At 49.4% G+C, this 21,852-nt stretch overlaps 3 protein-coding genes across 3 annotated transcripts; 2 read left to right on the forward strand and 1 right to left on the reverse strand.

Annotated features, from left to right (window-relative positions):
* Positions 1-2,042: 2,042 nt before the first annotated feature.
* On the forward strand, positions 2,043-2,940 carry LOC136453279 (uncharacterized). Its single transcript, XM_066453856.1, has 3 exons — positions 2,043-2,214; positions 2,570-2,736; positions 2,926-2,940. The coding sequence occupies exons 1-3, from the start codon at positions 2,043-2,045 to the stop codon at positions 2,938-2,940; spliced, it is 354 nt and encodes a 117-aa protein (XP_066309953.1).
* A 5,072-nt stretch (positions 2,941-8,012) lies between these two features.
* Positions 8,013-9,905, forward strand: LOC136475890 (beta-fructofuranosidase, insoluble isoenzyme 3-like). Its single transcript, XM_066473548.1, has 3 exons — positions 8,013-8,082; positions 8,194-9,554; positions 9,668-9,905. Exons 2-3 carry the CDS (start codon positions 8,208-8,210, stop codon positions 9,866-9,868), a joined length of 1,548 nt encoding a protein of 515 aa, XP_066329645.1. The 5' UTR covers positions 8,013-8,082; positions 8,194-8,207; the 3' UTR covers positions 9,869-9,905.
* Positions 9,906-13,510: 3,605 nt separating this feature from the next.
* LOC136475896 (protein ACCELERATED CELL DEATH 6-like) lies at positions 13,511-15,417 on the reverse strand. Its single transcript, XM_066473555.1, has 2 exons — positions 14,774-15,417; positions 13,511-14,675 (listed from the first exon to the last, which is right to left on the reverse strand). The coding sequence occupies exons 1-2, from the start codon at positions 15,372-15,374 to the stop codon at positions 13,606-13,608; spliced, it is 1,671 nt and encodes a 556-aa protein (XP_066329652.1). The 5' UTR covers positions 15,375-15,417; the 3' UTR covers positions 13,511-13,605.
* Positions 15,418-21,852: the final 6,435 nt, after the last annotated feature.

Raw genomic sequence — 21,852 nt, forward strand, 5'->3', positions numbered from 1 at the left:
CATCTTCTTATCCTTACTCACAATATTTTCACACTTAGGGAAATTGGTCGATACTTGCGAAAAAACACGTGTGGCAGCGACTTCTTCCCGATGTTTCTTCCTTCTCTCGGCGTTCCTTTACGCGAGTCTCTTCCTGACATGCTCTAGCCACCATCGGAGGACTTGGGCCGCCCACACAGCTGCTGCATGGCCACCTTTGCCAGCCGCTGGCCTGGCCCTGCCTAGCTGCCCTAGCTGTCGCTGTGGCCAGCTATGAGGGTGCTGGGGTGGCCGCGGTGCCTAGGAACAAGCTTAGGGCGCGTTTGTGACCCTGGCCCGGAGGCCCGGCTGCGCCCATGGGCTGCAAATTGCCATGTTTGTGGTCGATGGCCCGCAAGCGAGCCTGGCTTCGCAGAGCAACACTCGACCTCTCCGCCTAGCTCTCTGGAAACGACTGAAATCCTCGTTTCTTTAGAGCCGAGCTCGTCTGCGACGCATGCGGGCGATTTTGGGCGGCGGCGGGGTGGCTCGCGCGGGCTCTGGCGGGAAGGGCAAACGTCTTTGCACGCGTCCTCGCTCTCCGCTCCCGCTCTGGCCGTCGTGCGCGAAGCGAAATGGCGGCGATTTTGCCAGCCTTTATATACGGGTTCCCACTCTCCACTCTCTCCTTCTTCCACTCGGTGCTTGCTCTTCCACCTCCCTTGTGAGAGACCGGCGGTGAGGTGTGGTGCGTGGCGGCGGCGGCGACCTCCGGCTGGTTGTGGGTTAGGTCACCGGCGCTGAGGTTCTTCGCCGCGTCTCCGCTCTGGCTGCTGCTGGGACTCCGTGGCAGCGGTGTTCCTCTTCTTCTCCGTTCGCATCTGCTTCGTCTTTTTCTCGATCTGCATCCTCTACTTCCAGGTCTGCCTCCTCTCCGTTGTTTGGACCCCGAGCCAAGGTGAAATCGACCCCTAATCTTCTTTTTTGTGGTGCTTCTTGAAGTTCTTAGGGTTTCTTGTTCGTTGCTGTTCATGATCTGTTAGGGTTTCATACTTGTTATAACTGCTTCATGCTCCTATTAGGGTTACTTGTACCTTACTGTTCTTGATCTGTTGGGATCGTGATCTGTTAGGGTTGTTGATCTGTTTCAGATTTGTATTGTACCTTGCTGTTCATAACTGTTTGATACAGTTGTTAGTGTTACTTGTACCTTGCTGTTCTTGATCTGTTAGGGATGTTGATCTGTTTCTGATTACTATTGCTCTGAGTTTTTTGTTCCATCATTGGTCGATGATATTGTCCACATTTAGTACTGGGAGGCATCACATACAAGATGCAGCCGTGCTTTTGTTGGCATACATTCATTTCACATTCATGTTGATGCCTAGCAGGGTACATTAAGCTGAAATCATGTTACATTTTACATGTTTATAGATGGATCTGTCTTTGAGCCGTGACATGCTGTGTAGGAAGGCAGCTGTCTTGACTGTTGTTATGGTTACCTTTGTATCCACTAGGCTGAAAAGGAAAACCCCTGAACCTGAAACCCCATTGCCTGATCTTATAGCACTGGCCCTGATTAGGGATAAAAATGAATAGCACAAACAGAGAACACTGAGAATGATATATAATTCCACTGATTCAGAGTGTATTTCTATGATTAGGATGAAGAGAGTTGCTTTTTTTAAGTTAGTGAGAACTTTTAGAGAGAGGAGTCTTGTCACTGATAGGGAGGGGGTGTCAGTAGAAGAGCAGGTTGCCATGTTTTTACATGTTGTAGGGCACAACCAAAGATTTAGGGTTGTCCACCAGTCCTTTAGGAGGTCCATCCAAACTATTCACAAGCACTTCCATCAGGTGTTGTATGCTGTGGGTGAGCTTAGGAATGAAATGATAAAACCAGCTAGCACTACCACTCACCCAAAGATTCTTGGAAGCCAATACATGGAATCCATATTTTAAGGTAATTGTATACCCTGGGTTCATTAGTTACATTAGACCTGTTGCAATGACTGACCTATGCTTTTTAAGATGTCATTGGCTTTATAGATGGCACTCATTTCCTAGCAAGGGTTCCTAGACGCATGCAACAAGCTTTTAGGGGTAGAAAAAAGGATCCCACCCAAAATGTGATGGTAGCTGTGAATTGTGATCTGAAATTCACTTATGTCCTGGCTGGCTGGGAGGGCTCTGCCCATGATGCAACTATTTTAGCAGATGCTGTAGCCAGGGAAGATGGCTTGAGTTTACTAGAAGGTAATTGCACACCAACACTAATTACATATTCCATGGCCTATTAACACACACTCTCATAGTAGATGTCTTGTGTAGGTAAAATGTTCTTGGTAGATGCTGGGTATGCATGCAAAAATGGTTTCCTACCTCCCTACAGGGGTTAGGTACCATTTGTCTGAGTATGGCCCAAGGAACAGGCCCACCAATGCAAGGGAGCTCTACAACCTTAGGCACTCATCACTTAGAGTGACTGTGGAGAGGGCTATAGGTGCACTGAAGGGCAGGTTTAGGATCTTGGACAACAAACCCTTCCACAAGTATAGGATACAAGTGAAGCTTGTAGTTGCCTATGCCATTTTGCATAACTGGATCCTAGGTTTTGGCATTGATGAAGTAGTGCCTGATGAGGAAGGTTTCACTACTTCTGCTGATCCAACCAACCTGCCCCTAGCCCATCTGGACCAAGACTCTATTGACATGGCTGAAATAAGAGATGCCATTTGCAATGCTATGTGGGAAGGGAGGGAACAAACACTAGTTGATGTAATATGTTCTTGAATTTAGTTTCTGTACCCTGCTATGGAACTCATGTGTGTGTCATGGTGATGTAATAATTTGGTGGACAAAGCTGAGACCAATTTTATGCTTCATTTATTCTGTTCTTGAAACATTCTGTTCTTCATGATCTGTCAGTCTGTGGTTAGTTCATACAACTGTTAATATTGTTGACAGTCTGTTCTTGACTAATTCTGTTGTTGATTTCATTACATGCTAGTCCTAGGATGGATTTAGGTGCATTTGAGGGTGGGTTTGTTGCTGGTACTTCAGTGATGGAGCAGCTCATCAATGGTGGTTCTGCCCCTGTTGTAGCTAGTGCTGGTGCTAGTGCTGCTGCCCCTGTTGCAGCTGGTGCTGGTGCTGGTGCTGCTCCAGGTGCAGCAAACTCTGTTGATGTTGCTGCTCCTGTAGCTGGGAATGGGGCTGTGAGGGCAATGAGGTGGACCAACACCACCTCTGGCTTTGTGCTAAGGAGGATGGTTGCCCTTGTTAGTGATGGTAGCAGGCCTAAGAAGGTTTTCAAGAACAAAGATGTGAATTCTGTGGCCAAAGCCCTCAAGCAGTTCTGTGGGGAGGTTGTTAGCCCAACTCAAGTGTACAACCACTTGAGGAAGTGGAGGTAGAAATGGGCTAGGGTGAGCAAGTTGAAGGACCTTAGTGCTGCTCTTTGGGATGACCAGGCTCATGCTATCATGCTTGAGCAAGAGCACTACCTTGGCCACTGCAAGGTAGCAGTTTGATCTCGTCTTTGCCTTGACTACCTACATTTGCCTTTCTTAAACTACATTTGCCCAACTCTACAGGACCATCCTAAAGATACATAGTTTCTTAACTGCCCTATTAGGTTCTACACTGAGATGGAGGCTATCTTTGCTAATGCCATGGCCACAGGCAAGTTTGCACTTGGGTCTGGTGAAGCCTTAGGGCAGAACCAGGCTGACAGTGTTGGTGCCAAGGCTGATGGTCCTCCTTTGACCCACACCACAGTTTCCAGTGAACATGGAGGGGATAGCAAGGCCACTGAACTACTTCCTACCTCCTCAGCTGCTGGCCCAAAGAGGAAGAGAGGGAACTTCTCTGAGGAGGAGATGCTCATGTTGACTAACATGTCAGATGCTGTGAACAATGTGGCCAATGCTCTTAGGGAGACTGGACCTACCCTATGTTGATGCCAATCTGTACCTTGCTGTGATGGAGATGCCTAGCTTCAGTGAGGAAGGCACTTATTGTTGCCTATACCTTCCTCCTGGACAACAAGGCCCAAGGTAGGGGCTTTGTGAACATGAGTGATGCCCATAGGGCCCTTTGGCTTAGGACCTTCCTGGCCAAAAACTACTATGTGTAGTTCCACTACACATGATGGGCTAGAAGGCCAGGAGGGGGTTGACTGTAGAGATGTATAGTTCCTCCACCCCCCCTCACCCACTCTCTCTTCTTTTGACAACAGGACCTTTTGTATAGTCTGCTTATTCTTTTGACACCTGATCTTGATAGTGTAGTTTGCCTAGGAGGGTGGCTAACAATAGGCAAGGATTTAGGAATATTTGAGCCCTTGGCTGTTGGGCTGAACTTGGTATTGTAAGAAACTTATTTGTAACCTCTGTTGGCTACTTTTTATTTGATAACTAGTTGCCTATTTTTGTTATTTATGCCTCTGGTGGTAACCTGTGGGATTTAAAGCCTATGATGCATAAAACAAACTTGAGGTGGCTACCTTATTCTTGTTTTGATGGTTTTGTTGTTGTGCTTTCTTCTTTATTTGACTATCCTTCCATTCTACACTTATGCTCAGTTGTACTCCACAGCAACAACATCCTCTTGTGATGGCTGATGGCAGTGAGTGCAACTGATCAAAAGGTCTGTATGGTAGTGAGTGCAACTGTTGTTTATTTGCCTCTTTATTTGGTTCTTATAATTCTTGGTAGCCACCAATGACTAAATAAGGAAAAAAAACCACCAAACTACTAAGCTGAGGCTAATTTTTTTATCAAGTTGCCGATGATGTTCACCATCATTCAAACTGAATGGTCGACTGAGGCGTGTCATTCAGACCACTTACATGTTCTACATTTGGTTGGTTTCAGATAATGCCTCCCTGCTATGTGGTCTTTGAAGGGAAGAAACCTGTGATTTATTTTACATGGTATGAGTGTGCTAAGCAAGTGCTTAGGGAAGAAGGGGCTATCTATTAGAAGTACAATAACTATAATGATGCTCTTAGAGATTTTAATGCAAGGGTACCTCAAGAATCCTTGCTGTTACCAATTCATGCTCCTCATGGGGATGCATCAGCATCCCATGAACTAGGTGACAGCTCAAGGTTCTGAAATCTATCCTCATTCACCTGGGCTGCAAGGCTATTGCAAAAATGCTGTCATCTTGATCTTGTTTATGGTTGTAGTTGGTCTGTCACTCAAGCTGTTCATGTGCCACAACTGTTGTTTTAATTAGGCCGATGATGACACAATAGGATGACTGCATTAGCTGGCTACATGCTTTCTGTTAACTTGTTGCCCTTCTCGGCTTGCCAAACTGTTAAATGTTGTATTTTGGCCAATGATGACACAATGGATCGATGCATTAGCTGACTACATATCATTTTGCTGCCTCTTATCTGTTTCTGTAAACTTTTTCGTTCGTTGGCTTCAAAACTTGACTGACCCATGCTTCTGTTCTTCTTTACTGACTTTGATTATCCCATGTAGCCAGTAATGCCATGAATTGTTAAATTAGCATGTCTGAGGCCAACTATTTTATGTTGAAACTTTGATTTGTTGTTGTAACGGTTATGGAAGAGCAACCTCATTCTCCTTTCATTCATGTCCATTTCTGTTTGTTGTTATGGGTCTGGCCGACCACAGCCAAATGACAAACACTATCTCGGTGTGGCAGTTGGTGGTGGTTAGCCTCTCAGTCCGACTGCCTCTTCGATGACAAACACAGCCTCACCTGAGCCGGGCTCACTGGGTACACAGGCGCAAATAAGAGCTGTTGCACCACTTGGGGCAGGCCTGCCCAGGCCTGGGCCAGTTGGGCTGGCCAGGCCGGCCAGGTACAGGGTCGCAAACACGCCCTTAGTGTCCAGCTGATTTGTTGGTGGAGCGAGAAGGACGTGAGCAAGAATAAGAAAAAATGAATAATTAGCACTAAATTTTAGCTCATAATCCAGACAACTCTATGGTCTAAAGCTTAGTGGCTAAAGTTTACAGGTCTAGTCTAAACTTTAGACTAGAATCCAAACAGACACTAAACCTATTACGCTCACGTCTAGTTCTAACCATTTCCAATGACCAGGGTCTACCTTTTAATAAGATTTGCCTTTGTGTTTTTCCTCTCTATTGAGTGTTATATGCAAATTTTAGGGTAATAAGAGCATCTCCAAGAAGTTTCCTATTTTTTTCTTCTAAAACTTAGTTTTACAACTCCTAAAAAAGCATTGGGAGAGAAAAAAGAAAGTCATCTCCAAGAGTTTCTAATAAATTACTTTTAAAAAATCAAATTTGAGTCTCACATCTATTTTTTGCGCCTTTTTTTCGTCGCCAGGACATCACAGTCCGCAAGAACAAGTTCAGTCGTCGGTGAGTTTTCCTTTCCGATTGCCGCCGGCGGCATCACGGAGAAGGAGAGGGTTTCGTCATTAATTTAGCCTTGTATAGTAGAACAAATGGTCATGGATTTTGTTGGACGGTACTCGTATGCAACTGACGACGCCCCTGGATGGCGCATGCGTGCGCTGTTTGTCTGTGTCCTCATCAGGTGAGTACCACCTGGACCTCATCGTGGGCTACGGCGTCGGTGCCGGTGATCGTGCCGCGTGTGGCGGGGGTGCACGCGCTGCTGGACTCGTTTGAGCCCATCCACGGCGTGCTCCTCTGCGAGGGCGAGGACATCGGCCCGTCCCTCTACGACTCCGCCGACGCCGGCACCGACGGCTCGCTCTGGCCGGAGCAGCTGGAGGCCGTGCGGCGCCTGCACCCGAGCGACATGGTCATCGACCACGAAAAGGACTCGATCGAGCTCCGCCTCGTGCGCCGCTGCCTGGAGCGCAACATCCCCTACCTAGGCATCTGTCGCGGCTCGCAGGTGCTCAACGTCGCCTGCGGCGGCTCGCTGTACCAGGACGTGGAGCACGAGCTGGTCGGGCCCGACGCCGTCCAGCACATCAACTACAGCGACTACGACGGCGGAAACCGCGTGGGAGAGGATCCGCACGACTCGAGCCGCGTAAAGTTACGCGGAAGTGGGTCAGTTTTCACAAGTGCCTAAATAGGAGGATGGATTAGGAACGGTTGGAGAGAGATTTTTTCTGATTTTTCTAAAAACCAAGTATTAGGAAGACAAATAGAAAACTCTTGGCAGATGCTCTAACATATATCATAAATTAAGTTATACACGAGTTTTTCATCATTATTTTGATGGTTTATGACATCTAATAATAAGTTAACTCTAGAGATTAAAAATAAAATATGAACAATAATGATGAAAATACACAATGCATTTAACAAAAGTTACGATGTCTTCTATCAAAGCATAAAAATCTAACAGAAAGGTGAAAATGACAAATCTTATTGATGAGTAAATTGAACCAACTTAGTTAGAGGAGTAAACTAACTGGGACTTGAGGAGGGAGTAATATAAACTTTTTTAAAAAATATAAGAAAAGAGATATCTGTATGGATTTCAAGACGAGAAAAGGTAAACAAAGAGAGTACAGAGATGGCACGACTCTAAGGAACACGGATGGATAATAATGAATTCATATGTGGATATAGGAAAATAGAGGATCGTAGCCACGACCTTTACGGTTTACACTTTACAGTGCCGTCGTTTTTTACCAATCCTCGTCGGTGTATTCTCTCTTCAGAAAAAGGAAAGTCTGCTAAGTCGTAATGAGTTCGTACTGCATAGGATAGGCAAGTATATCCGATACGACTTCAAGTAATCCAAATAATTATCCAAAACATGTATTCTAGTCGGACTGTAAGTTTGTCTGCGCCTCTTTTTTCTTTGAATCAATTGTCTGCGCCTCTTGCTGGCCACTATAAATTTGCACGTACACGCGCCTTTCTTCCTCGTACTTCTCGATAACCGATACAGAAACTTCATACTAGTTGACGAGCTGTTAGCACTTTTGATTCCACAACACAACATGGCGATCAGGACTTGGGCATGGGTTGTTTTCCTGCTGCTCGCGCTGCTGTCGTCGTCGTCCTCGTGCCGTGCGGCAGAGGCGCCATCGCCACAGGTGTCTGCCGACGCCGACCTCGCCGCCATCGACTGACGCGCACCGCACTGGCTACCACTTCCAGCCTCCCAAGAACTGGATCAACGGTAAGTTCGTGCCTGCAAGCGTCATTAATCTTTCTATATCCTCTGTTCGTCAACTGCTGCCGCGCTGGTGAGTCTAACCGTCGAGATCTTGTCTTGCACTTGAGCGCGCAGATCCTAATGGCGTGATGTACTACAAGGGCGTGTACCACCTGTTCTACCAGTACAACCCCAAGGGCGCGGTGTGGGGCAACATCGTGTGGGCGCACGCCGTGTCGACGGACCTCGTCGATTGGGTCATGCTCCCGCCGGCGATCTACCCGACGGCGCCGTTCGACGTCAACGGCTGCTGGTCGGGCTCCGCGACCGTGCTGCCCGACGGCACGCCGGTGATCATGTACACCGGCATTGACGGCGAGAACCGGCAGGTGCAGAACGTCGCGTACCCTAAGGACCTCTCCGACCCGTACCTCCGGGAGTGGGTGAAGCCGGACTACAACCCCGTCATCGCGCCGGCGCCAGGGATGAACGCCACCGCGTTCCGAGACCCGACGACGGCGTGGCAGGGCCCCGACGGGCTCTGGCGGCTGGTGATCGGGACCAAGGACAACCACCGGGGCCTCGCGATGCTGTACCGCAGCAGGGACTTCAAGCGCTGGGCGCCGGCGCGTCGCGCACTGCACTCCGGCGACACCGGCATGTGGGAGTGCCCGGACTTCTATCCCGTGAACTCCCCGGGCATCGGCGGCGGCGGCGGCGGCACGAAGCACGTGCTCAAGGTGAGCCTAGACTTGACACGGTTCGAGTACTACACGTTCGGCGAGTACGACAACGCCACCGACACGTACGTTCCTGACGCGGCGCTCGCCGACGGCAACGACGGGCTCCGGTACGACTACGGCAACTTCTACGCGTCCAAGACGTTCCTCGACACGGCGAAGCAGCGCCGCATCCTGTGGGGGTGGGCCAACGAGTCGGACTCTACCGCCGACGACGTCCGCAAGGGCTGGGCCGGCGTGCAGGCGGTCCCGAGGAAGGTCTGGCTCGCGCCGGACGGCAAGCAGCTGGTGCAATGGCCGGTCGCCGAGATCGAGTCCCTCCGCGGCAACCACGTCAACGTCACGGACACGCTCCTGAAGGCCGGGCAGCACTTCGAGGTCTCGGGGCTCGGCTCGCCCGCGCAGGCCGACGTGGAGGCGTCGTTCCAGGTGATGGACCTGGACAAGGCGGAGCCGTTCGACCCGGCGTGGCGCGCGGCGGACGCGCAGACGGTGTGCGCGGCGCGGGGCGCGGAAGCCAAGGGCGGCGTCGGCCCGTTCGGGCTGTGGGTGCTCGCGTCCGACGACCTCAAGGAACGGACCGCCGTGTTCTTCAGGGTGTTCAAGGGCGGCGGCGACGGCGGCAAGCACGTCGTGCTCATGTGCAACGACCCGTCCATGTCGTCGCACGCCGACAACCTCTACAAGCCGACCTTCGCCGGCTTCGTCGACGTCGACGTCGCTCAGACCGGTGGCAAGATCCCTCTAAGGACTCTGGTACGTTACCTGCAGCGCCTTTGATCATGATGATTACTGATTTTATTCTTGCGTGGATTATTTGTCTGATTAATAATCTTGTGAATTTGCTTGCTAATCGATGCTGAGTGCAGATTGACCACTCGGTGGTGGAGAGCTTCGGAGCGAACGGCAAGACTTGCATCCTGTCGAGGATGTACCCGACCAAGGCCATCGGCGACAAGGCGCGCCTCTACTTGTTCAACAACGGCGAGTCGGACGTCAAGGTCACCCACCTGAATGCGTACGAGATGCGGTCGGCTAAGATCACCGCTGACGTGAAGCAGAACACGTGACGTGTCTGGCTGCGTCCGTCTGTTGCAAAGATGCATATAGCCGCTACTAGAAAGATAGGTTTATTATGTGTTTTACTATTTATTATGTCAGATTTATGTAATTTGATTAGTTTGGGTGCATACGAGTATCCTAACGGCAAAATAAGCCCAATAATGTATATATACTATGGAAATTGGGATTATATACATGTGCTGATTTGTGGACCTCTGTCTCATCAGAATCTTTTTGTTTCACGCAAGCAAATTTAATTATTTTTTTTAATTGATACTGTGCTGAATATTCAGCTCAAGTGTTATATTACTTTTGATAACAGTGGGGGTATGGCCCCAAGACATGGGCCGCACCATTGGAGGTGGCCCAGCCCATAAGATTAAGGCGTGCATGGCGCTGCTCGGCGTGCACCGCAAAACATTATATAGTACCAAATAGGATACTTACCTTGTAACCCTACCTCCTCCGGAGTATATAAGGAGAGGTAGGGGTCCCCTAGCGGATATGCTACATCAAGTTACTTGGTCGTCCAGGTCAATACAATGCACCAAAGACACAGGACGTAGGGTATTACGTCGATCAGACGGTCCGAACCTGTCTAAATCGCTGTCTCTGTGCCTTGTGTCACCATCCGGTTCCTGATTACGCGCACCCCCACCGACAAATCTACCATCGTGGGATACCCCTCGGTGGACCGTCGACTGATATTCTGTCGACAGTTGGCGCGCCAGGTAGGGGTGTGCGCTTGATCCATGGCGAGCCAGATGGACCTCAAATCAACAACGTGTTCTCGTCGTCAATTTCGTGAAGATTCATGCCGGTCCACGACGACGATTCATCGCTGCTACACCAGCCCCTGCGACAGCAGATCCGATCTCGGAACCACCTCCGAGGTCGCCTTCACCAACAACTCACCGCCCGTCAGGTGCTCGCCGTCAACGCCGACCAGACAACGCCATACGTCGTCGACCAGACGCTCCGTCCAAAGCTAAGTCACGCTTTAATATTTTCCTAAATATTCTTCAATCTCCGTATATCGTCATAATGTTTCTCCGAACTGTTTTCTCTATGTTTGCTCTCAAACGATTTTCCGAACCCCTGAACAGTCCTGTTGATGCTCGGACGCCTCCAGAGACGTCCCTGTCTCCGACTCCTCCCTACACGTGCTACGGGCTCCACGCTCTGCGTTATGGGTGGTCGGCAGCGGCTCCTTGGTCACGTCTATTCCTCCTACACGTGCACGGGCTCCGCGCTCGACGTTATGGACTATGGGCTAGCTAGAGCTGGAGACTCAGCTACACACTAACTATTCGGGCGGTTTATATTAAACATAAATATATTTTCACGCCAACTGATCGTCGAACTACATACGCAGTTTCATCACCATTGCTGATTTTTCTCCAAAGCTCATTTATTTTTACATCATGTACTACTCGTTCTACATGTTTGTATTACAGGATCGTCGTCCAGGTGATCAGATCATCTGGTGCTCGGGCTTCTCCACCGATCAACTGGTCGGACCGCTTGGTTTATGGACTCCTGTCACCGACCAGTTGATCGGACTATTCGTCGGTCGCTTCTACTCAATGCTCACTTCACCGCCGACCAGTTGATCCGGACTATTCGCCGCTCGTGCTTCATCGCCAGCTATGCCAGGTTACTCCTTAGCGCTCGAATTCTTCGTGCTCGAGGACTAAGTGGACACACTTCACCGCACGGACGTCGTCAGCTACGTTGGATGCTCGGACCTCACCGCCTATGCCGAGGACTCCTCGGTGCTCGGACATCGCTGCCTACGCCGGGGACTCCTCGGTGCTCGGTCATCACCAGCGACGCCGGAGACTCTTCGCTCCTCGGTGCTCGGAATCGCCAGCGACACCGGGGACTCCTCGCTCTTCGGTGCTCGGAATCGCCAGCGACGCCGGGGACTCCTCGCTCCTCGGTGCTCAGTCATCGCCAGCGACGCCGGAGACTTCTCGCTCCTCGGAGCTCAGACATCACCGCCTACGCGCGAGGACTCCTCGGTGCTCGGATATCGCCTAGCTTCGCCGGGGACTCCTTGGTGCTCGGACATCGCCGCCTACGCCGGGGACTCATCGGTGCTCAGTCATCGCCGGCGACGCCGGGGGCTCCTCGGTGCTCGGTCATCGCTAGCGACACCGGGGACTCCTTGGTGCTCGGACATCGCTAGCTTCACCGGGGACTCCTCGAAGCTCGGACATCACCGCCTACGCCGGGGACTCCTCGGTGCTCGGTCATCGCCAGCGACGCCGGGGCTCCTCGCTCCTCGGTGCCCGGACATCGCCGCCTACGCCGGGGACTCCTCGGTGCTCGGTCATCACCAGCGACGCCGGGGACTCCTCGCTCCTCGGTGTTTGGACATCGCCGCCTACGCCGGGGACTCCTCGGTGCTCGGTCGTCGCCGGCGATGCCGGGAACTCCTCGCTCCTCGGTGCTCGGACATCGCCAGTGACGCCGGGGACTCCTCGCTCCTCGGTGCTCGGTCATCGCCAACGACGTCGGGGACTCCTTGCTCCTCGGTGCTCGGACATCGCCAGCGACGTTGGGGACTCCTCGCTCCTTAGTCATCGCCAGCGACGCCGGGGACTCCCTTATTGCTCGGATCTTGCTACGTCTCGTCGGTGTGCTATCAAGCTGCTCCATGCTGTTCGGATCAGGGTGCTGATCTTGGGCAGCACGTCTGGGGTCTTGATACGCGCATGTTAGACGACGTCGGTAAGCTTTCAGACTTCTTTGACCCTGCTACAAGATTCATTATTCATCTTCCAGCAGGCTCGGGGACTAAGTGGGCACACTTCACCTTGCGGTGAATGTGCTTGTTCTCATCTCGAGGCTACGCCCGGAGACTGGCTGCCTGCTCGGTTGGTCTTCTACTTTATGACTCTAGCACCACGTGACTGCGTCACCTACTGTCAGGCTCGGGGACTAGCTGTGGGGGTATGGCCCCCAAGACATGGGCCGCACCATCGGAGGTGGCCCAGCCCACAAGATCAAGGCGTGCACGGCACTGCTCGGCGTGTACCGTAAGACATTATATAGTACCAAATAGGATACTTACCTTATAACCATACATCCTCCAGAGTATATAAGGAGAAGTATGGGTCCCCTAGCGGATAGGCTACATCAAGCTACTTGGTCGTCCAGATCAATACAATGCACCAAAGACATATGACGTATGGTATTACGTCGATCAGACGACCCGAACCTGTCTAAATCGTTGTCTCTGCGCCTTGTGTCACCATCCGGTTCTTGATTACGCACACCCCCACCGACAAATCTATCATCGTGGGATACCCCTCAGGTGGACTGCCAACGATATTCTGTCGACAATAACACATCCTGAAAACCCATGGTGGGAGTGTGAGACCTGCCGTATTATTTTGAAACAAAAGAGTAGGCTACATCGCAAGTTTTTGTTTCAAGATGTTTTAATTTTGTACTTTGCTGTTAAATTTCTTCAACATTGACGAATTTTAGATAGATGGAAATAGATAATCAATCATACGCCGATACGCGTCTTATCAGTTCAGACATGAGAACTACTCCGTTTTACCGCCCATCGGTTTTGGATGAACTTTCAATATCCAATATTCAATCATAGATGAATTGTTGTTACTGATTTTTTTCACTGGGACCGTATATCTGCCGTAACTACTGCACGCACATGGTAACTGGTCAAAATAATACACAATATGGTTTGTAGAATTACAAGCCGTGCAGTCAATTACAGCGGCACGAAGATCACCTCCCTGCCCAGCATGAGGAAGACGACAGCCGGAGTGCTGGTGCCGATGGCGATGACAACGTAGGCCGGCCACCGTGATACGGGTTCCACGGTGATATAGACGGCGGTCATGAGCGAGACGAGCATGCCGAGGCAGGCGATGACGGTGAGCCTGTGACCCCACAAGAGCTGGTCGACCTTGAACCTGACGGGGTCCTGCCAGGCCCAGATGAAACAGAAGACGACGACGATGGAGCTGCACATGGCGATGGTGTTGGAGACGACGAAGATCTGGAATGCGACGTGGTGGCCCTGAAGGGCGATGCCGGTGGTCTGGTTATAGCCGCCGGGCATGGTGAAGGTGGCGGCGAACGTGACTGTGGCGATGAGGGTGGCGACGAGGATGTAGGTCTCGACGATGCGCTCGAAGTACTTGTCGTTGCCCCTGCGGCTGGGGTAGGTGGCGAGCGGCGGCAGCTGCTTCTTGTGGCACCTCTTGGACTCCTGATACCTGAGCTGCTTCCAGAGGTACATCTCGTAGGCGTCCATCTCGCCGGTGTGCAGCTTCTTCTCGACGAGGCTGCGCGCGGTATGGCCGTCGCGGTCACGGACGCAGGGGTCGACGCGGCTGTCATTGAGAAGCATCAGCGCGGAGTGGACGCGGCTCATCTTGGCGGCGAGGTGCAGAGGCGTGTCGCCGTAGGTGTCGACGCGGTTGAGCAGCTCCGCGGGGGGGACGCGGCGGAGCAGGCACCGGAGCGCGTTCGCCTTGCCGCTGATGACGGAGGTGTGGAAGGCGTTGCGGCCGGAGCTGTCCGCCATCTCGGCCACGTCCGGGCAGTGCCGGAGCAGCGCCTTGATGGTATCCGTCGAGCCGTACTGCGCGGCGACGTGCAGCGGGGACATACTCAGGTGGTTGCGCTTGTAGGCCAGCTCCGTCCGCTTCTTGAGCAGCATCTCCACCGCCCTCTGGTGGTCCTTCTGCGCCGCGTAGTGCAGGGCGTTGTTGCCGTCGGAGTCGGTGAGGTCGATCAGATCAGGCCTCTTGTCCAGCAGGATCTCCACGATCCCTACGGCGTACGTGCGCGCGCATGCCATTTTTGTGAAGAACTATTGATGCGGGCACGACTGTACGGGAGAAGAGAGAACAGAAACATGTAGCGCTTACGGTGATGGGTGCCCAGCACGGCCTGGTGCAGAGCCGTGCCGCTGAGGGAGATGGAGGGCAAGAACTCCTGGCCGACCCAGGGGAAGCTGACGATCTTCTGGACGACTTGGACGAGGCCCTCGCGGGCGGCCATGTCCAGAGGGGACTCCATCCGCTCGTTGAGGTCGTGGCCGCGGTTGGGGTCGGCGTCCAGCAGAACCACCGCCACGGCGCCCCTGCCGTACTGCACCGCCTCGTGCAGCGCGGTGTCGCCGGCCTTGTTGGTCATGATCAGAGGGCTCTTCTTGTCCTGTGGCCACGCCAGGGCGCGGTTTACGAGCAGCTTGGCCACCTCCAGCTTGCCCGCCTTGGCCGCCAGGTGCAGCGGGGTGTCGCCGTCGTCGTTTCGGGTGACGAGCAGCTCCTCGTTCATGTCCAGGACCTCGCCGGCGAACTCGGCGTGGCCGTGCAACGCGGCGAGGTGGAGCGCCGTGTTGCGCTGGGGCGTCGTGGCGCTGAGGACACTGGGGTCCTCCGGATCGACCAGCTGCCTCAGGCTCGACACTTTCCCCTGCGTCGCCGCCTTGTACAACGCCGGGTTCATGCGTCTCTCGCTATCCATGGCTTGCAAGTGCTGATCGAACAGAGAGCGTTTCTAGTTGCAGGCTCTGCTGTCAATCTAATCTCAGTACATCAATTTCAGTACAAGAACGATATAGGGGCTAGGGGGGCAAAAAAGTAGCTCAGTTGGTGGACAGGAATGTTGCAGCACACTGATGACAGGGTACCCTAAGAATTAGGATGGCAGTTCCTATATAGTATATGAACTGCACTTGGAACTTTCCAGCGAGCTAGGCTGTGTTTGCAGCTTTGGTAGCATCAAAAGAACTAGTTACTTGCAAAATCGACCTTGGTATATTCCAGCTCTCCTCCTGCTGCTGCATCCGAAAGCTTGCTTAGCCCACATGGACCAAGTTTGGTATACGTACGTACTGGATATATTCCAGCTCTCCTCCTAAAGCATGATGATGCCATAAAAAAACTTATTATCCTTTTGCTAGCCTCTAACTTCAACGAATCCTGCACAAAGAAGACAGGACACCAGAACAGGGATAGAGAATGCAGATTGTCTCGTAGCTTTTTATGGGGTAGCAAAACAATGCAAGAGACTAAGCATTGCCGCACTTGTAATTACTCTACTTGTTCTACATTATAAGTCGTTCTTGCTTTTCTATATACATATATTTTACTATGTATATAAAAAAAACTGAACGACTTATAATTTAAAATGGTGAGAGTGCTTTTTACACCATTCATTGGCTTTACGAGACAACAGCGGACATCCTACAGCTACAGGAGATGGGCTCTGAAGATGGCCTACAGTTGACAGTTCTATTACCTGGGCATATGCCAAACATGAAGCCTGCCAAGTGTAAACAATGCTGGAGCTGTCCCGCGCACCTTCCGATCTTCTCTGACCTTGCTACAAAGCTCAGATCAATTTCTTCTCCGTCCGATCACGCGCTCCTAAGTGAGCTCTGCTTCTCACTAAGCACCCTCTCCTTCCTCTCTCTTCTGGTTGCTCTCTCTGATTGGTGGATGATCCATGGGCAATGTAAGGGCACTCCTAACGCAAACTCTAGGATAGTTTCTATCCCTATTTATTACGCTGCCACATCAGTATTTTGATGACGTGGAAGTCAATTTGAAAGGACCGAGGATGCCACCTAGAGGGAGAGGTGGATAGGCATTTCTAAAAATTCAACCATCCAAAATGCGAAAATGATTAGTGAAGGAGAAAATTCTAAATCAGATAAATGAACCCCTCACGAGCCAATCACCGAGTATCTAACAAGTACTAAATATGTCTAGCAGCCACAAGCCTGCAACACAAGAATTAGAGCAACAAACAAATCAATTCAACACTGCTCCCCCAATACCGCACGCGTCCGGTATCGATACCGGGCGCGTCCGGAATACACAGGTTCTGCCGGGTCAGTCCTCGATTTGCTCCGATTGCTTCCTCTTTCCAATCCAAGTTCCTCTTTCCAATCCAAGTTCCAGACATTTTTTCATACCTTTCATTCAATGCCTTTAGTTCTTCTAACTTGGAGATGAGAAAATTTTCTTGCTTTTGAAGTGATTGTCCTTGTTTCTCATTTTCTTCTTCAAGCTCATCATTCTTTTCAATTATCTTCATGATAATGAACTTGTCTTTGCGGTTGAGATGATCAAGGTTGTAGTTGTCTTCAACTTCAATATCACTTTCATCTTGATCATCCACTTGTGCTATCTCCTTTACTTGATCTTCCTTGGAAGCTTTCTTCTTGCTTTTCTTGGCCATGAGACACAAGTGATGAGTGTCTTGAGATACTGAACATGATTCATCACTTGGTCTCCACCGAGCTTGATCATCGTCCCAAGAGTCTATTGTCTGTCTTGCTGTCTCAGCAATACCGGACACGTTTAGTATGGATACCGGACACGTCCGGTATATGTAGCCAGATAGCACAACATCTGCGGCTTGCACTTTCTACCCTGGCTCTATGTGCTTGAGGTCTTGTGGGGCCTCTTCACTTCATGAAGATTCAATGGACATGTTATCCATTGACTCGAGCTCATATGCCTCATTGCATTTGGACTTTCCATACAAATCGACAAGTCTAGTCCAAATGAGATGAGCACTCTCCGGAGGTGCTTGTCCATTGAAGATTGCCTCATCTAGAACCTCTGCACTTAATATACTCAAAATGACATTAATTACTTGAGCATTGAGTTGCACACATCTCTCTTCCTCTTTTGGAACATATTTGTAGTTGCTCCAATCAACTATAGGAAGAGGGATGCTTGCATCTACAATACGCTCGACAAGAGGACTAATAGCCCTAAAAGCATTGAGTACATGAATTGACCAAGATAAAAAGTTTGAACCATCATTTTGGAGAAGCACCGGCTCTGACTCGTTAGGCATCGACATTCTTGTCTCACAGTGGTGAAGCTTTCAGTGAGTCCTCACTCTGATACAAATTGAAAGGACCAAGAATGCCGCCTAGAGGGGGGTGAATAGGCGTTTCTAAAAATTCAAACCTTCAAAATACGGAAATGATTAGTAAAGGAATCTCAAAAATTCCAAATCAGATAAATGAACCCCTCACGAGTCAATCACTGAGTATCTAACAAGTACTAAATATGTCTAGGAGCCACAAGCCTACAACACAAGAATTAGAACAATGAATAAATCAATTTAGCACTGCTCCCAATACCAGACGCGTCAGGTATCGATACCGAACGCGTCCGGTATACACGGGTTCTGCCCGGTCAGTCCTCGATCTGCTCTGATTGCTTCCTCTTTCCAATCCAAGTTCCAGACCACTACTGGTAACTTGTTGACAAGCTCAAGAAACACACAAAGATCACAAATATTAAAAGTAAAGGGAGATCGAGACACGATATTTATTTTTACCGAAGTTCAGACTCCGTCGAGTCCTACTCTCCATTGAGGGGGCTGCGAGCAACCCAGTGAAGGTCAGCTGTATAGGACCACGAAAGCCACTCTAGCTGGAGTCTTTTCCAACTCCTTTTTTCTCCTTCCACTAGTTGATTCCTTCCCTGGCGGCGGTGGAATAAAACCAGTACAAACTTCCCGAGGCATACCATAAGCTCTTGGGTGCTCTCCAGCGACGCCTAGCCGTCTAGGGTCAAAGAGTCTAGGAGTAACAAATGCAAATCATGAGATCGACAAATATGCACAAGTGTTCAAGGGTGACTTGCTCTCAATTTTGAACCTCACTCAACCCACAAGATGGATTTTGCAAGTTTGAAACAATCACTCACTAAGAGAGGGTTGGAGAGTGTTCTCAAGACTCAAAAAACATGTCTAGAAGCCAGTAGAATTAGCAGCCTCTAAAGGTAGAGGCTTGGGGGTATTTATAGACCCCACGCAAAAACTAGCCATTTTCTAGCCGTTGGAATACTAGACATGTCTGGTATCAATATTCCTGCACACCGCCAACAGTCACTAAGTTAGTTGCCCATGTGAGGCATCGGAACTCCTGACCCCCGAAACTGCCGACGTTTGTTGGAACTCCCGATGAACCAAACCGAGAAGACCAACGAAGAAGCTGCGGCCAGGCCAATACCGGACGTTCGGTATTGACAACCACGGCAAGCCGAGTTAGCTTTTAAGTCTCTCAAACACTTAATCCTCACATAGGTTGGCTTGAGAATTTATGAATAATCGTCTATCAACATGATGCATCCCTCTTAATAGTATGACATACCTATTAACTCAAGATTAAATGAAAACAGAATTTGAAGCGCTTGAGTTGATTTTCCTTGAACCGAAATGCCATAGCTTTCAATCTTCAACAAGTGAGGGTGTCATCATGTCAAACTTAATTTTCTCCTTGAGCATAGCCATCTTGAGCATGTGACTTAATTTCATTCAACAAATGTGAGCTAACTCCAAATGTATCAAGTCACTTCCACAATTCATCCAATATGTTTGATTTTCCATTTCAATGTGACCAACATAGTTAGATTGGTACCTCAACTAAATGCAAGTACTTCCTTCTTCACCCTAGCTAGGTTCCTTGGTCACCAAGTCATCGCTTGCACTTCACCCTTCCTTAGTACCTCGAAGTCTTTCCATGCTATATTCACCATCTCAAGCCATCAAGTCACACTTGGTGTAGAATCATTCATTAAGATTATTTGTATGATTGTCTTTCAATATAGTAAGCTCTAAAAGGTGAGACCATTCCATATGCAATCCCTCGTGTCTCATTAATTATTTTTCAACGTGCTTGCTTTCATATGAGTCATCGAAATCCCACAATAAATAAGCCTTGCATGAGCTATATTTGCATTGTTGTCTTGTGTTTGAAATAGATTGTTTATACAACAACACATCATTTTGGCTTTCATCAAATACCTGTGAGATAACCCATTTCATAGTCCAACACTTAGCAAACAGGTTAGACCTTTAATCACGTTGTCATTCAATCATCCAAAACCCACTAAAGGGCTTGGTGCACTTTCAATCTCTCTTTTTTTGGTGATTGATGACAACTTGATTAAAGCTTACAAAAAGATATTAAATATTAAAGCTTTTGGGTTCAATGATTTATGAGAGGCTCCCCTTAATATGTGCTTATGAATGAAATTCACAAGATGACCTCAAATGTCAATTGCGTATATTAAAACACATAGGAGACTCCCCCTAAATCATTGCATCAGTGGGGTGCAAGTGTGAGTGACAAAATAAAACCATGATGCATATGACAAGATATATCACACAAAGAGGAAATAAATAAAAGCATCACATCACACAAATCCATTCTAAACAAGTATGGTCCTTATGAAAATAAATACATCATATATATGTCACACACATAGCACTCATCACAAATTTTCTCAAGTCCACAAGATAAGGATCATGTCACATGAGTCTCAAAGGATACATCCATTAAGTACAAGTCTCATCTCAAACATAATACAAAGATAAAGCTCATATAATTTGTCTCAACTCAAATAGATACGTCAATGAGGCTCAAAAGAAGGACAAAGACAACTACTGCTGTAGTACATATCTCTAGGTATAAAGATAACACATGAAACACATTTGAAGCTTTAATCAATCTCTCTCCCCCTTTGTCATCTATCACCACAAAAGGTCAACACTGACAACCCAAGTACAAAGGGGCTGCAAGCTGTATCTAAAAGCTGTGATCACTCCTTATCATCGTTGTCGACATCCTATCCACCATCATCCTCATCCTCTGAGCGTGGAGCACCAGGTGGACGTGAACTGCCCGCACCAGATGGATCACAGCCACCAACCCCGTAGTAGCTATATCCACCTGTGAGGTCACCCCACCAGTTTGAAGCATACTCATCTGCAACACTGGAACGTGGCTGAGAGTGAGTAGGCACCCGAGCCTATAGTGGCAAGGTGTCAAGGTGCTCCAGTGCCTGCTCCTACTACTGCTGAGCTTGTTGCTGCTCCTGTCTCTAAAGAAACTGAGCAAACTCTCTATCGTATCTGACCTGCCTCTACTCCTCAGTCTTTGGGTCACTAAGATCCTCATCTAAAAGTAGAGACCTAGGAGGATTAAGCTCAAGATTCTAGGAAATCATCTTGAGCAGTGCAAGTGTCCTTCCTCCTAGCCTCCCTCTCTCTCTCTTGCTGCCTAGTCTGGCTATCCCTACACATCCCAAAGATAGCGTTGAACATCTTGCGAATAGGCGAAGGAGGGTTGCGACGGACATGAAGAAGAGCGTGGAGGAGCATGTGGTGGATGTGAGGCTCCTCCTGTTGCTGCACCACCAGTAAGTGCATCTACCTCTACTGCTGATGCTGCTCCCCCTAGACCAGCTGGGGGTACTCCGACCTCTAGCAAATCAGCTACTATCTTCACAACCTTATGAGGTCTGTCATACTCAAACTAGTGCCATGGGTTCGCCTGGTGTGAAGTTGTGTGAAGGAGCACAGGACAGGTGTGAGGAGGATGCGAACTAGGTAGAAATTTTGGTCTGTAGCGGCTTCAGATTTGCCTCCAAATTTAGTAGCTTTTATTCTTGATTTGTGATTTGTTTTATTTGCTGAAATCTAGTGGAGTCGGGATCTAATTTCTAGATCTTGTTTTTGGACTTCGCCATGACATTTGGGACCATTTTTTAAAGCTAAGTTGGAAGATCTCTGCTGAAAAAACATCATCTCTCGGACTGGCAAGGACTTCTTGCTACTGGACTAGCAAGGACGAGACCCGCTGGCCGGCCGGCCACCCTGCACCAGCTCACTATGACCGACAAGTACAAGGATTACTGAGTATTGGTGGTGCGAGGGGAGGAAAAAGAGTGGGAGTAGAGGATCTGAATGGGGGAGGCGTGAATGTTTAGATAGACACCATGAGAGAAAAGTTGCATCGTAAAGCATGGTTTTTTTATACAGTTTCCTAGGATATAGAAACTGGTACTGGTTTCTACATTGTGAGTGCCCTAAGCAATAAGCACTATATCCTCCTTCTAGAGATGATCCTAATAACACTGAACAAGCAATAAATGATGCCAATAGCATCGAACACTTGGTTAAACTAGCT

This window comes from Miscanthus floridulus, chromosome 1, assembly GCF_019320115.1.
Source record: "Miscanthus floridulus cultivar M001 chromosome 1, ASM1932011v1, whole genome shotgun sequence".
Classification (NCBI taxonomy): Eukaryota; Viridiplantae; Streptophyta; class Magnoliopsida; order Poales; family Poaceae; genus Miscanthus; species Miscanthus floridulus.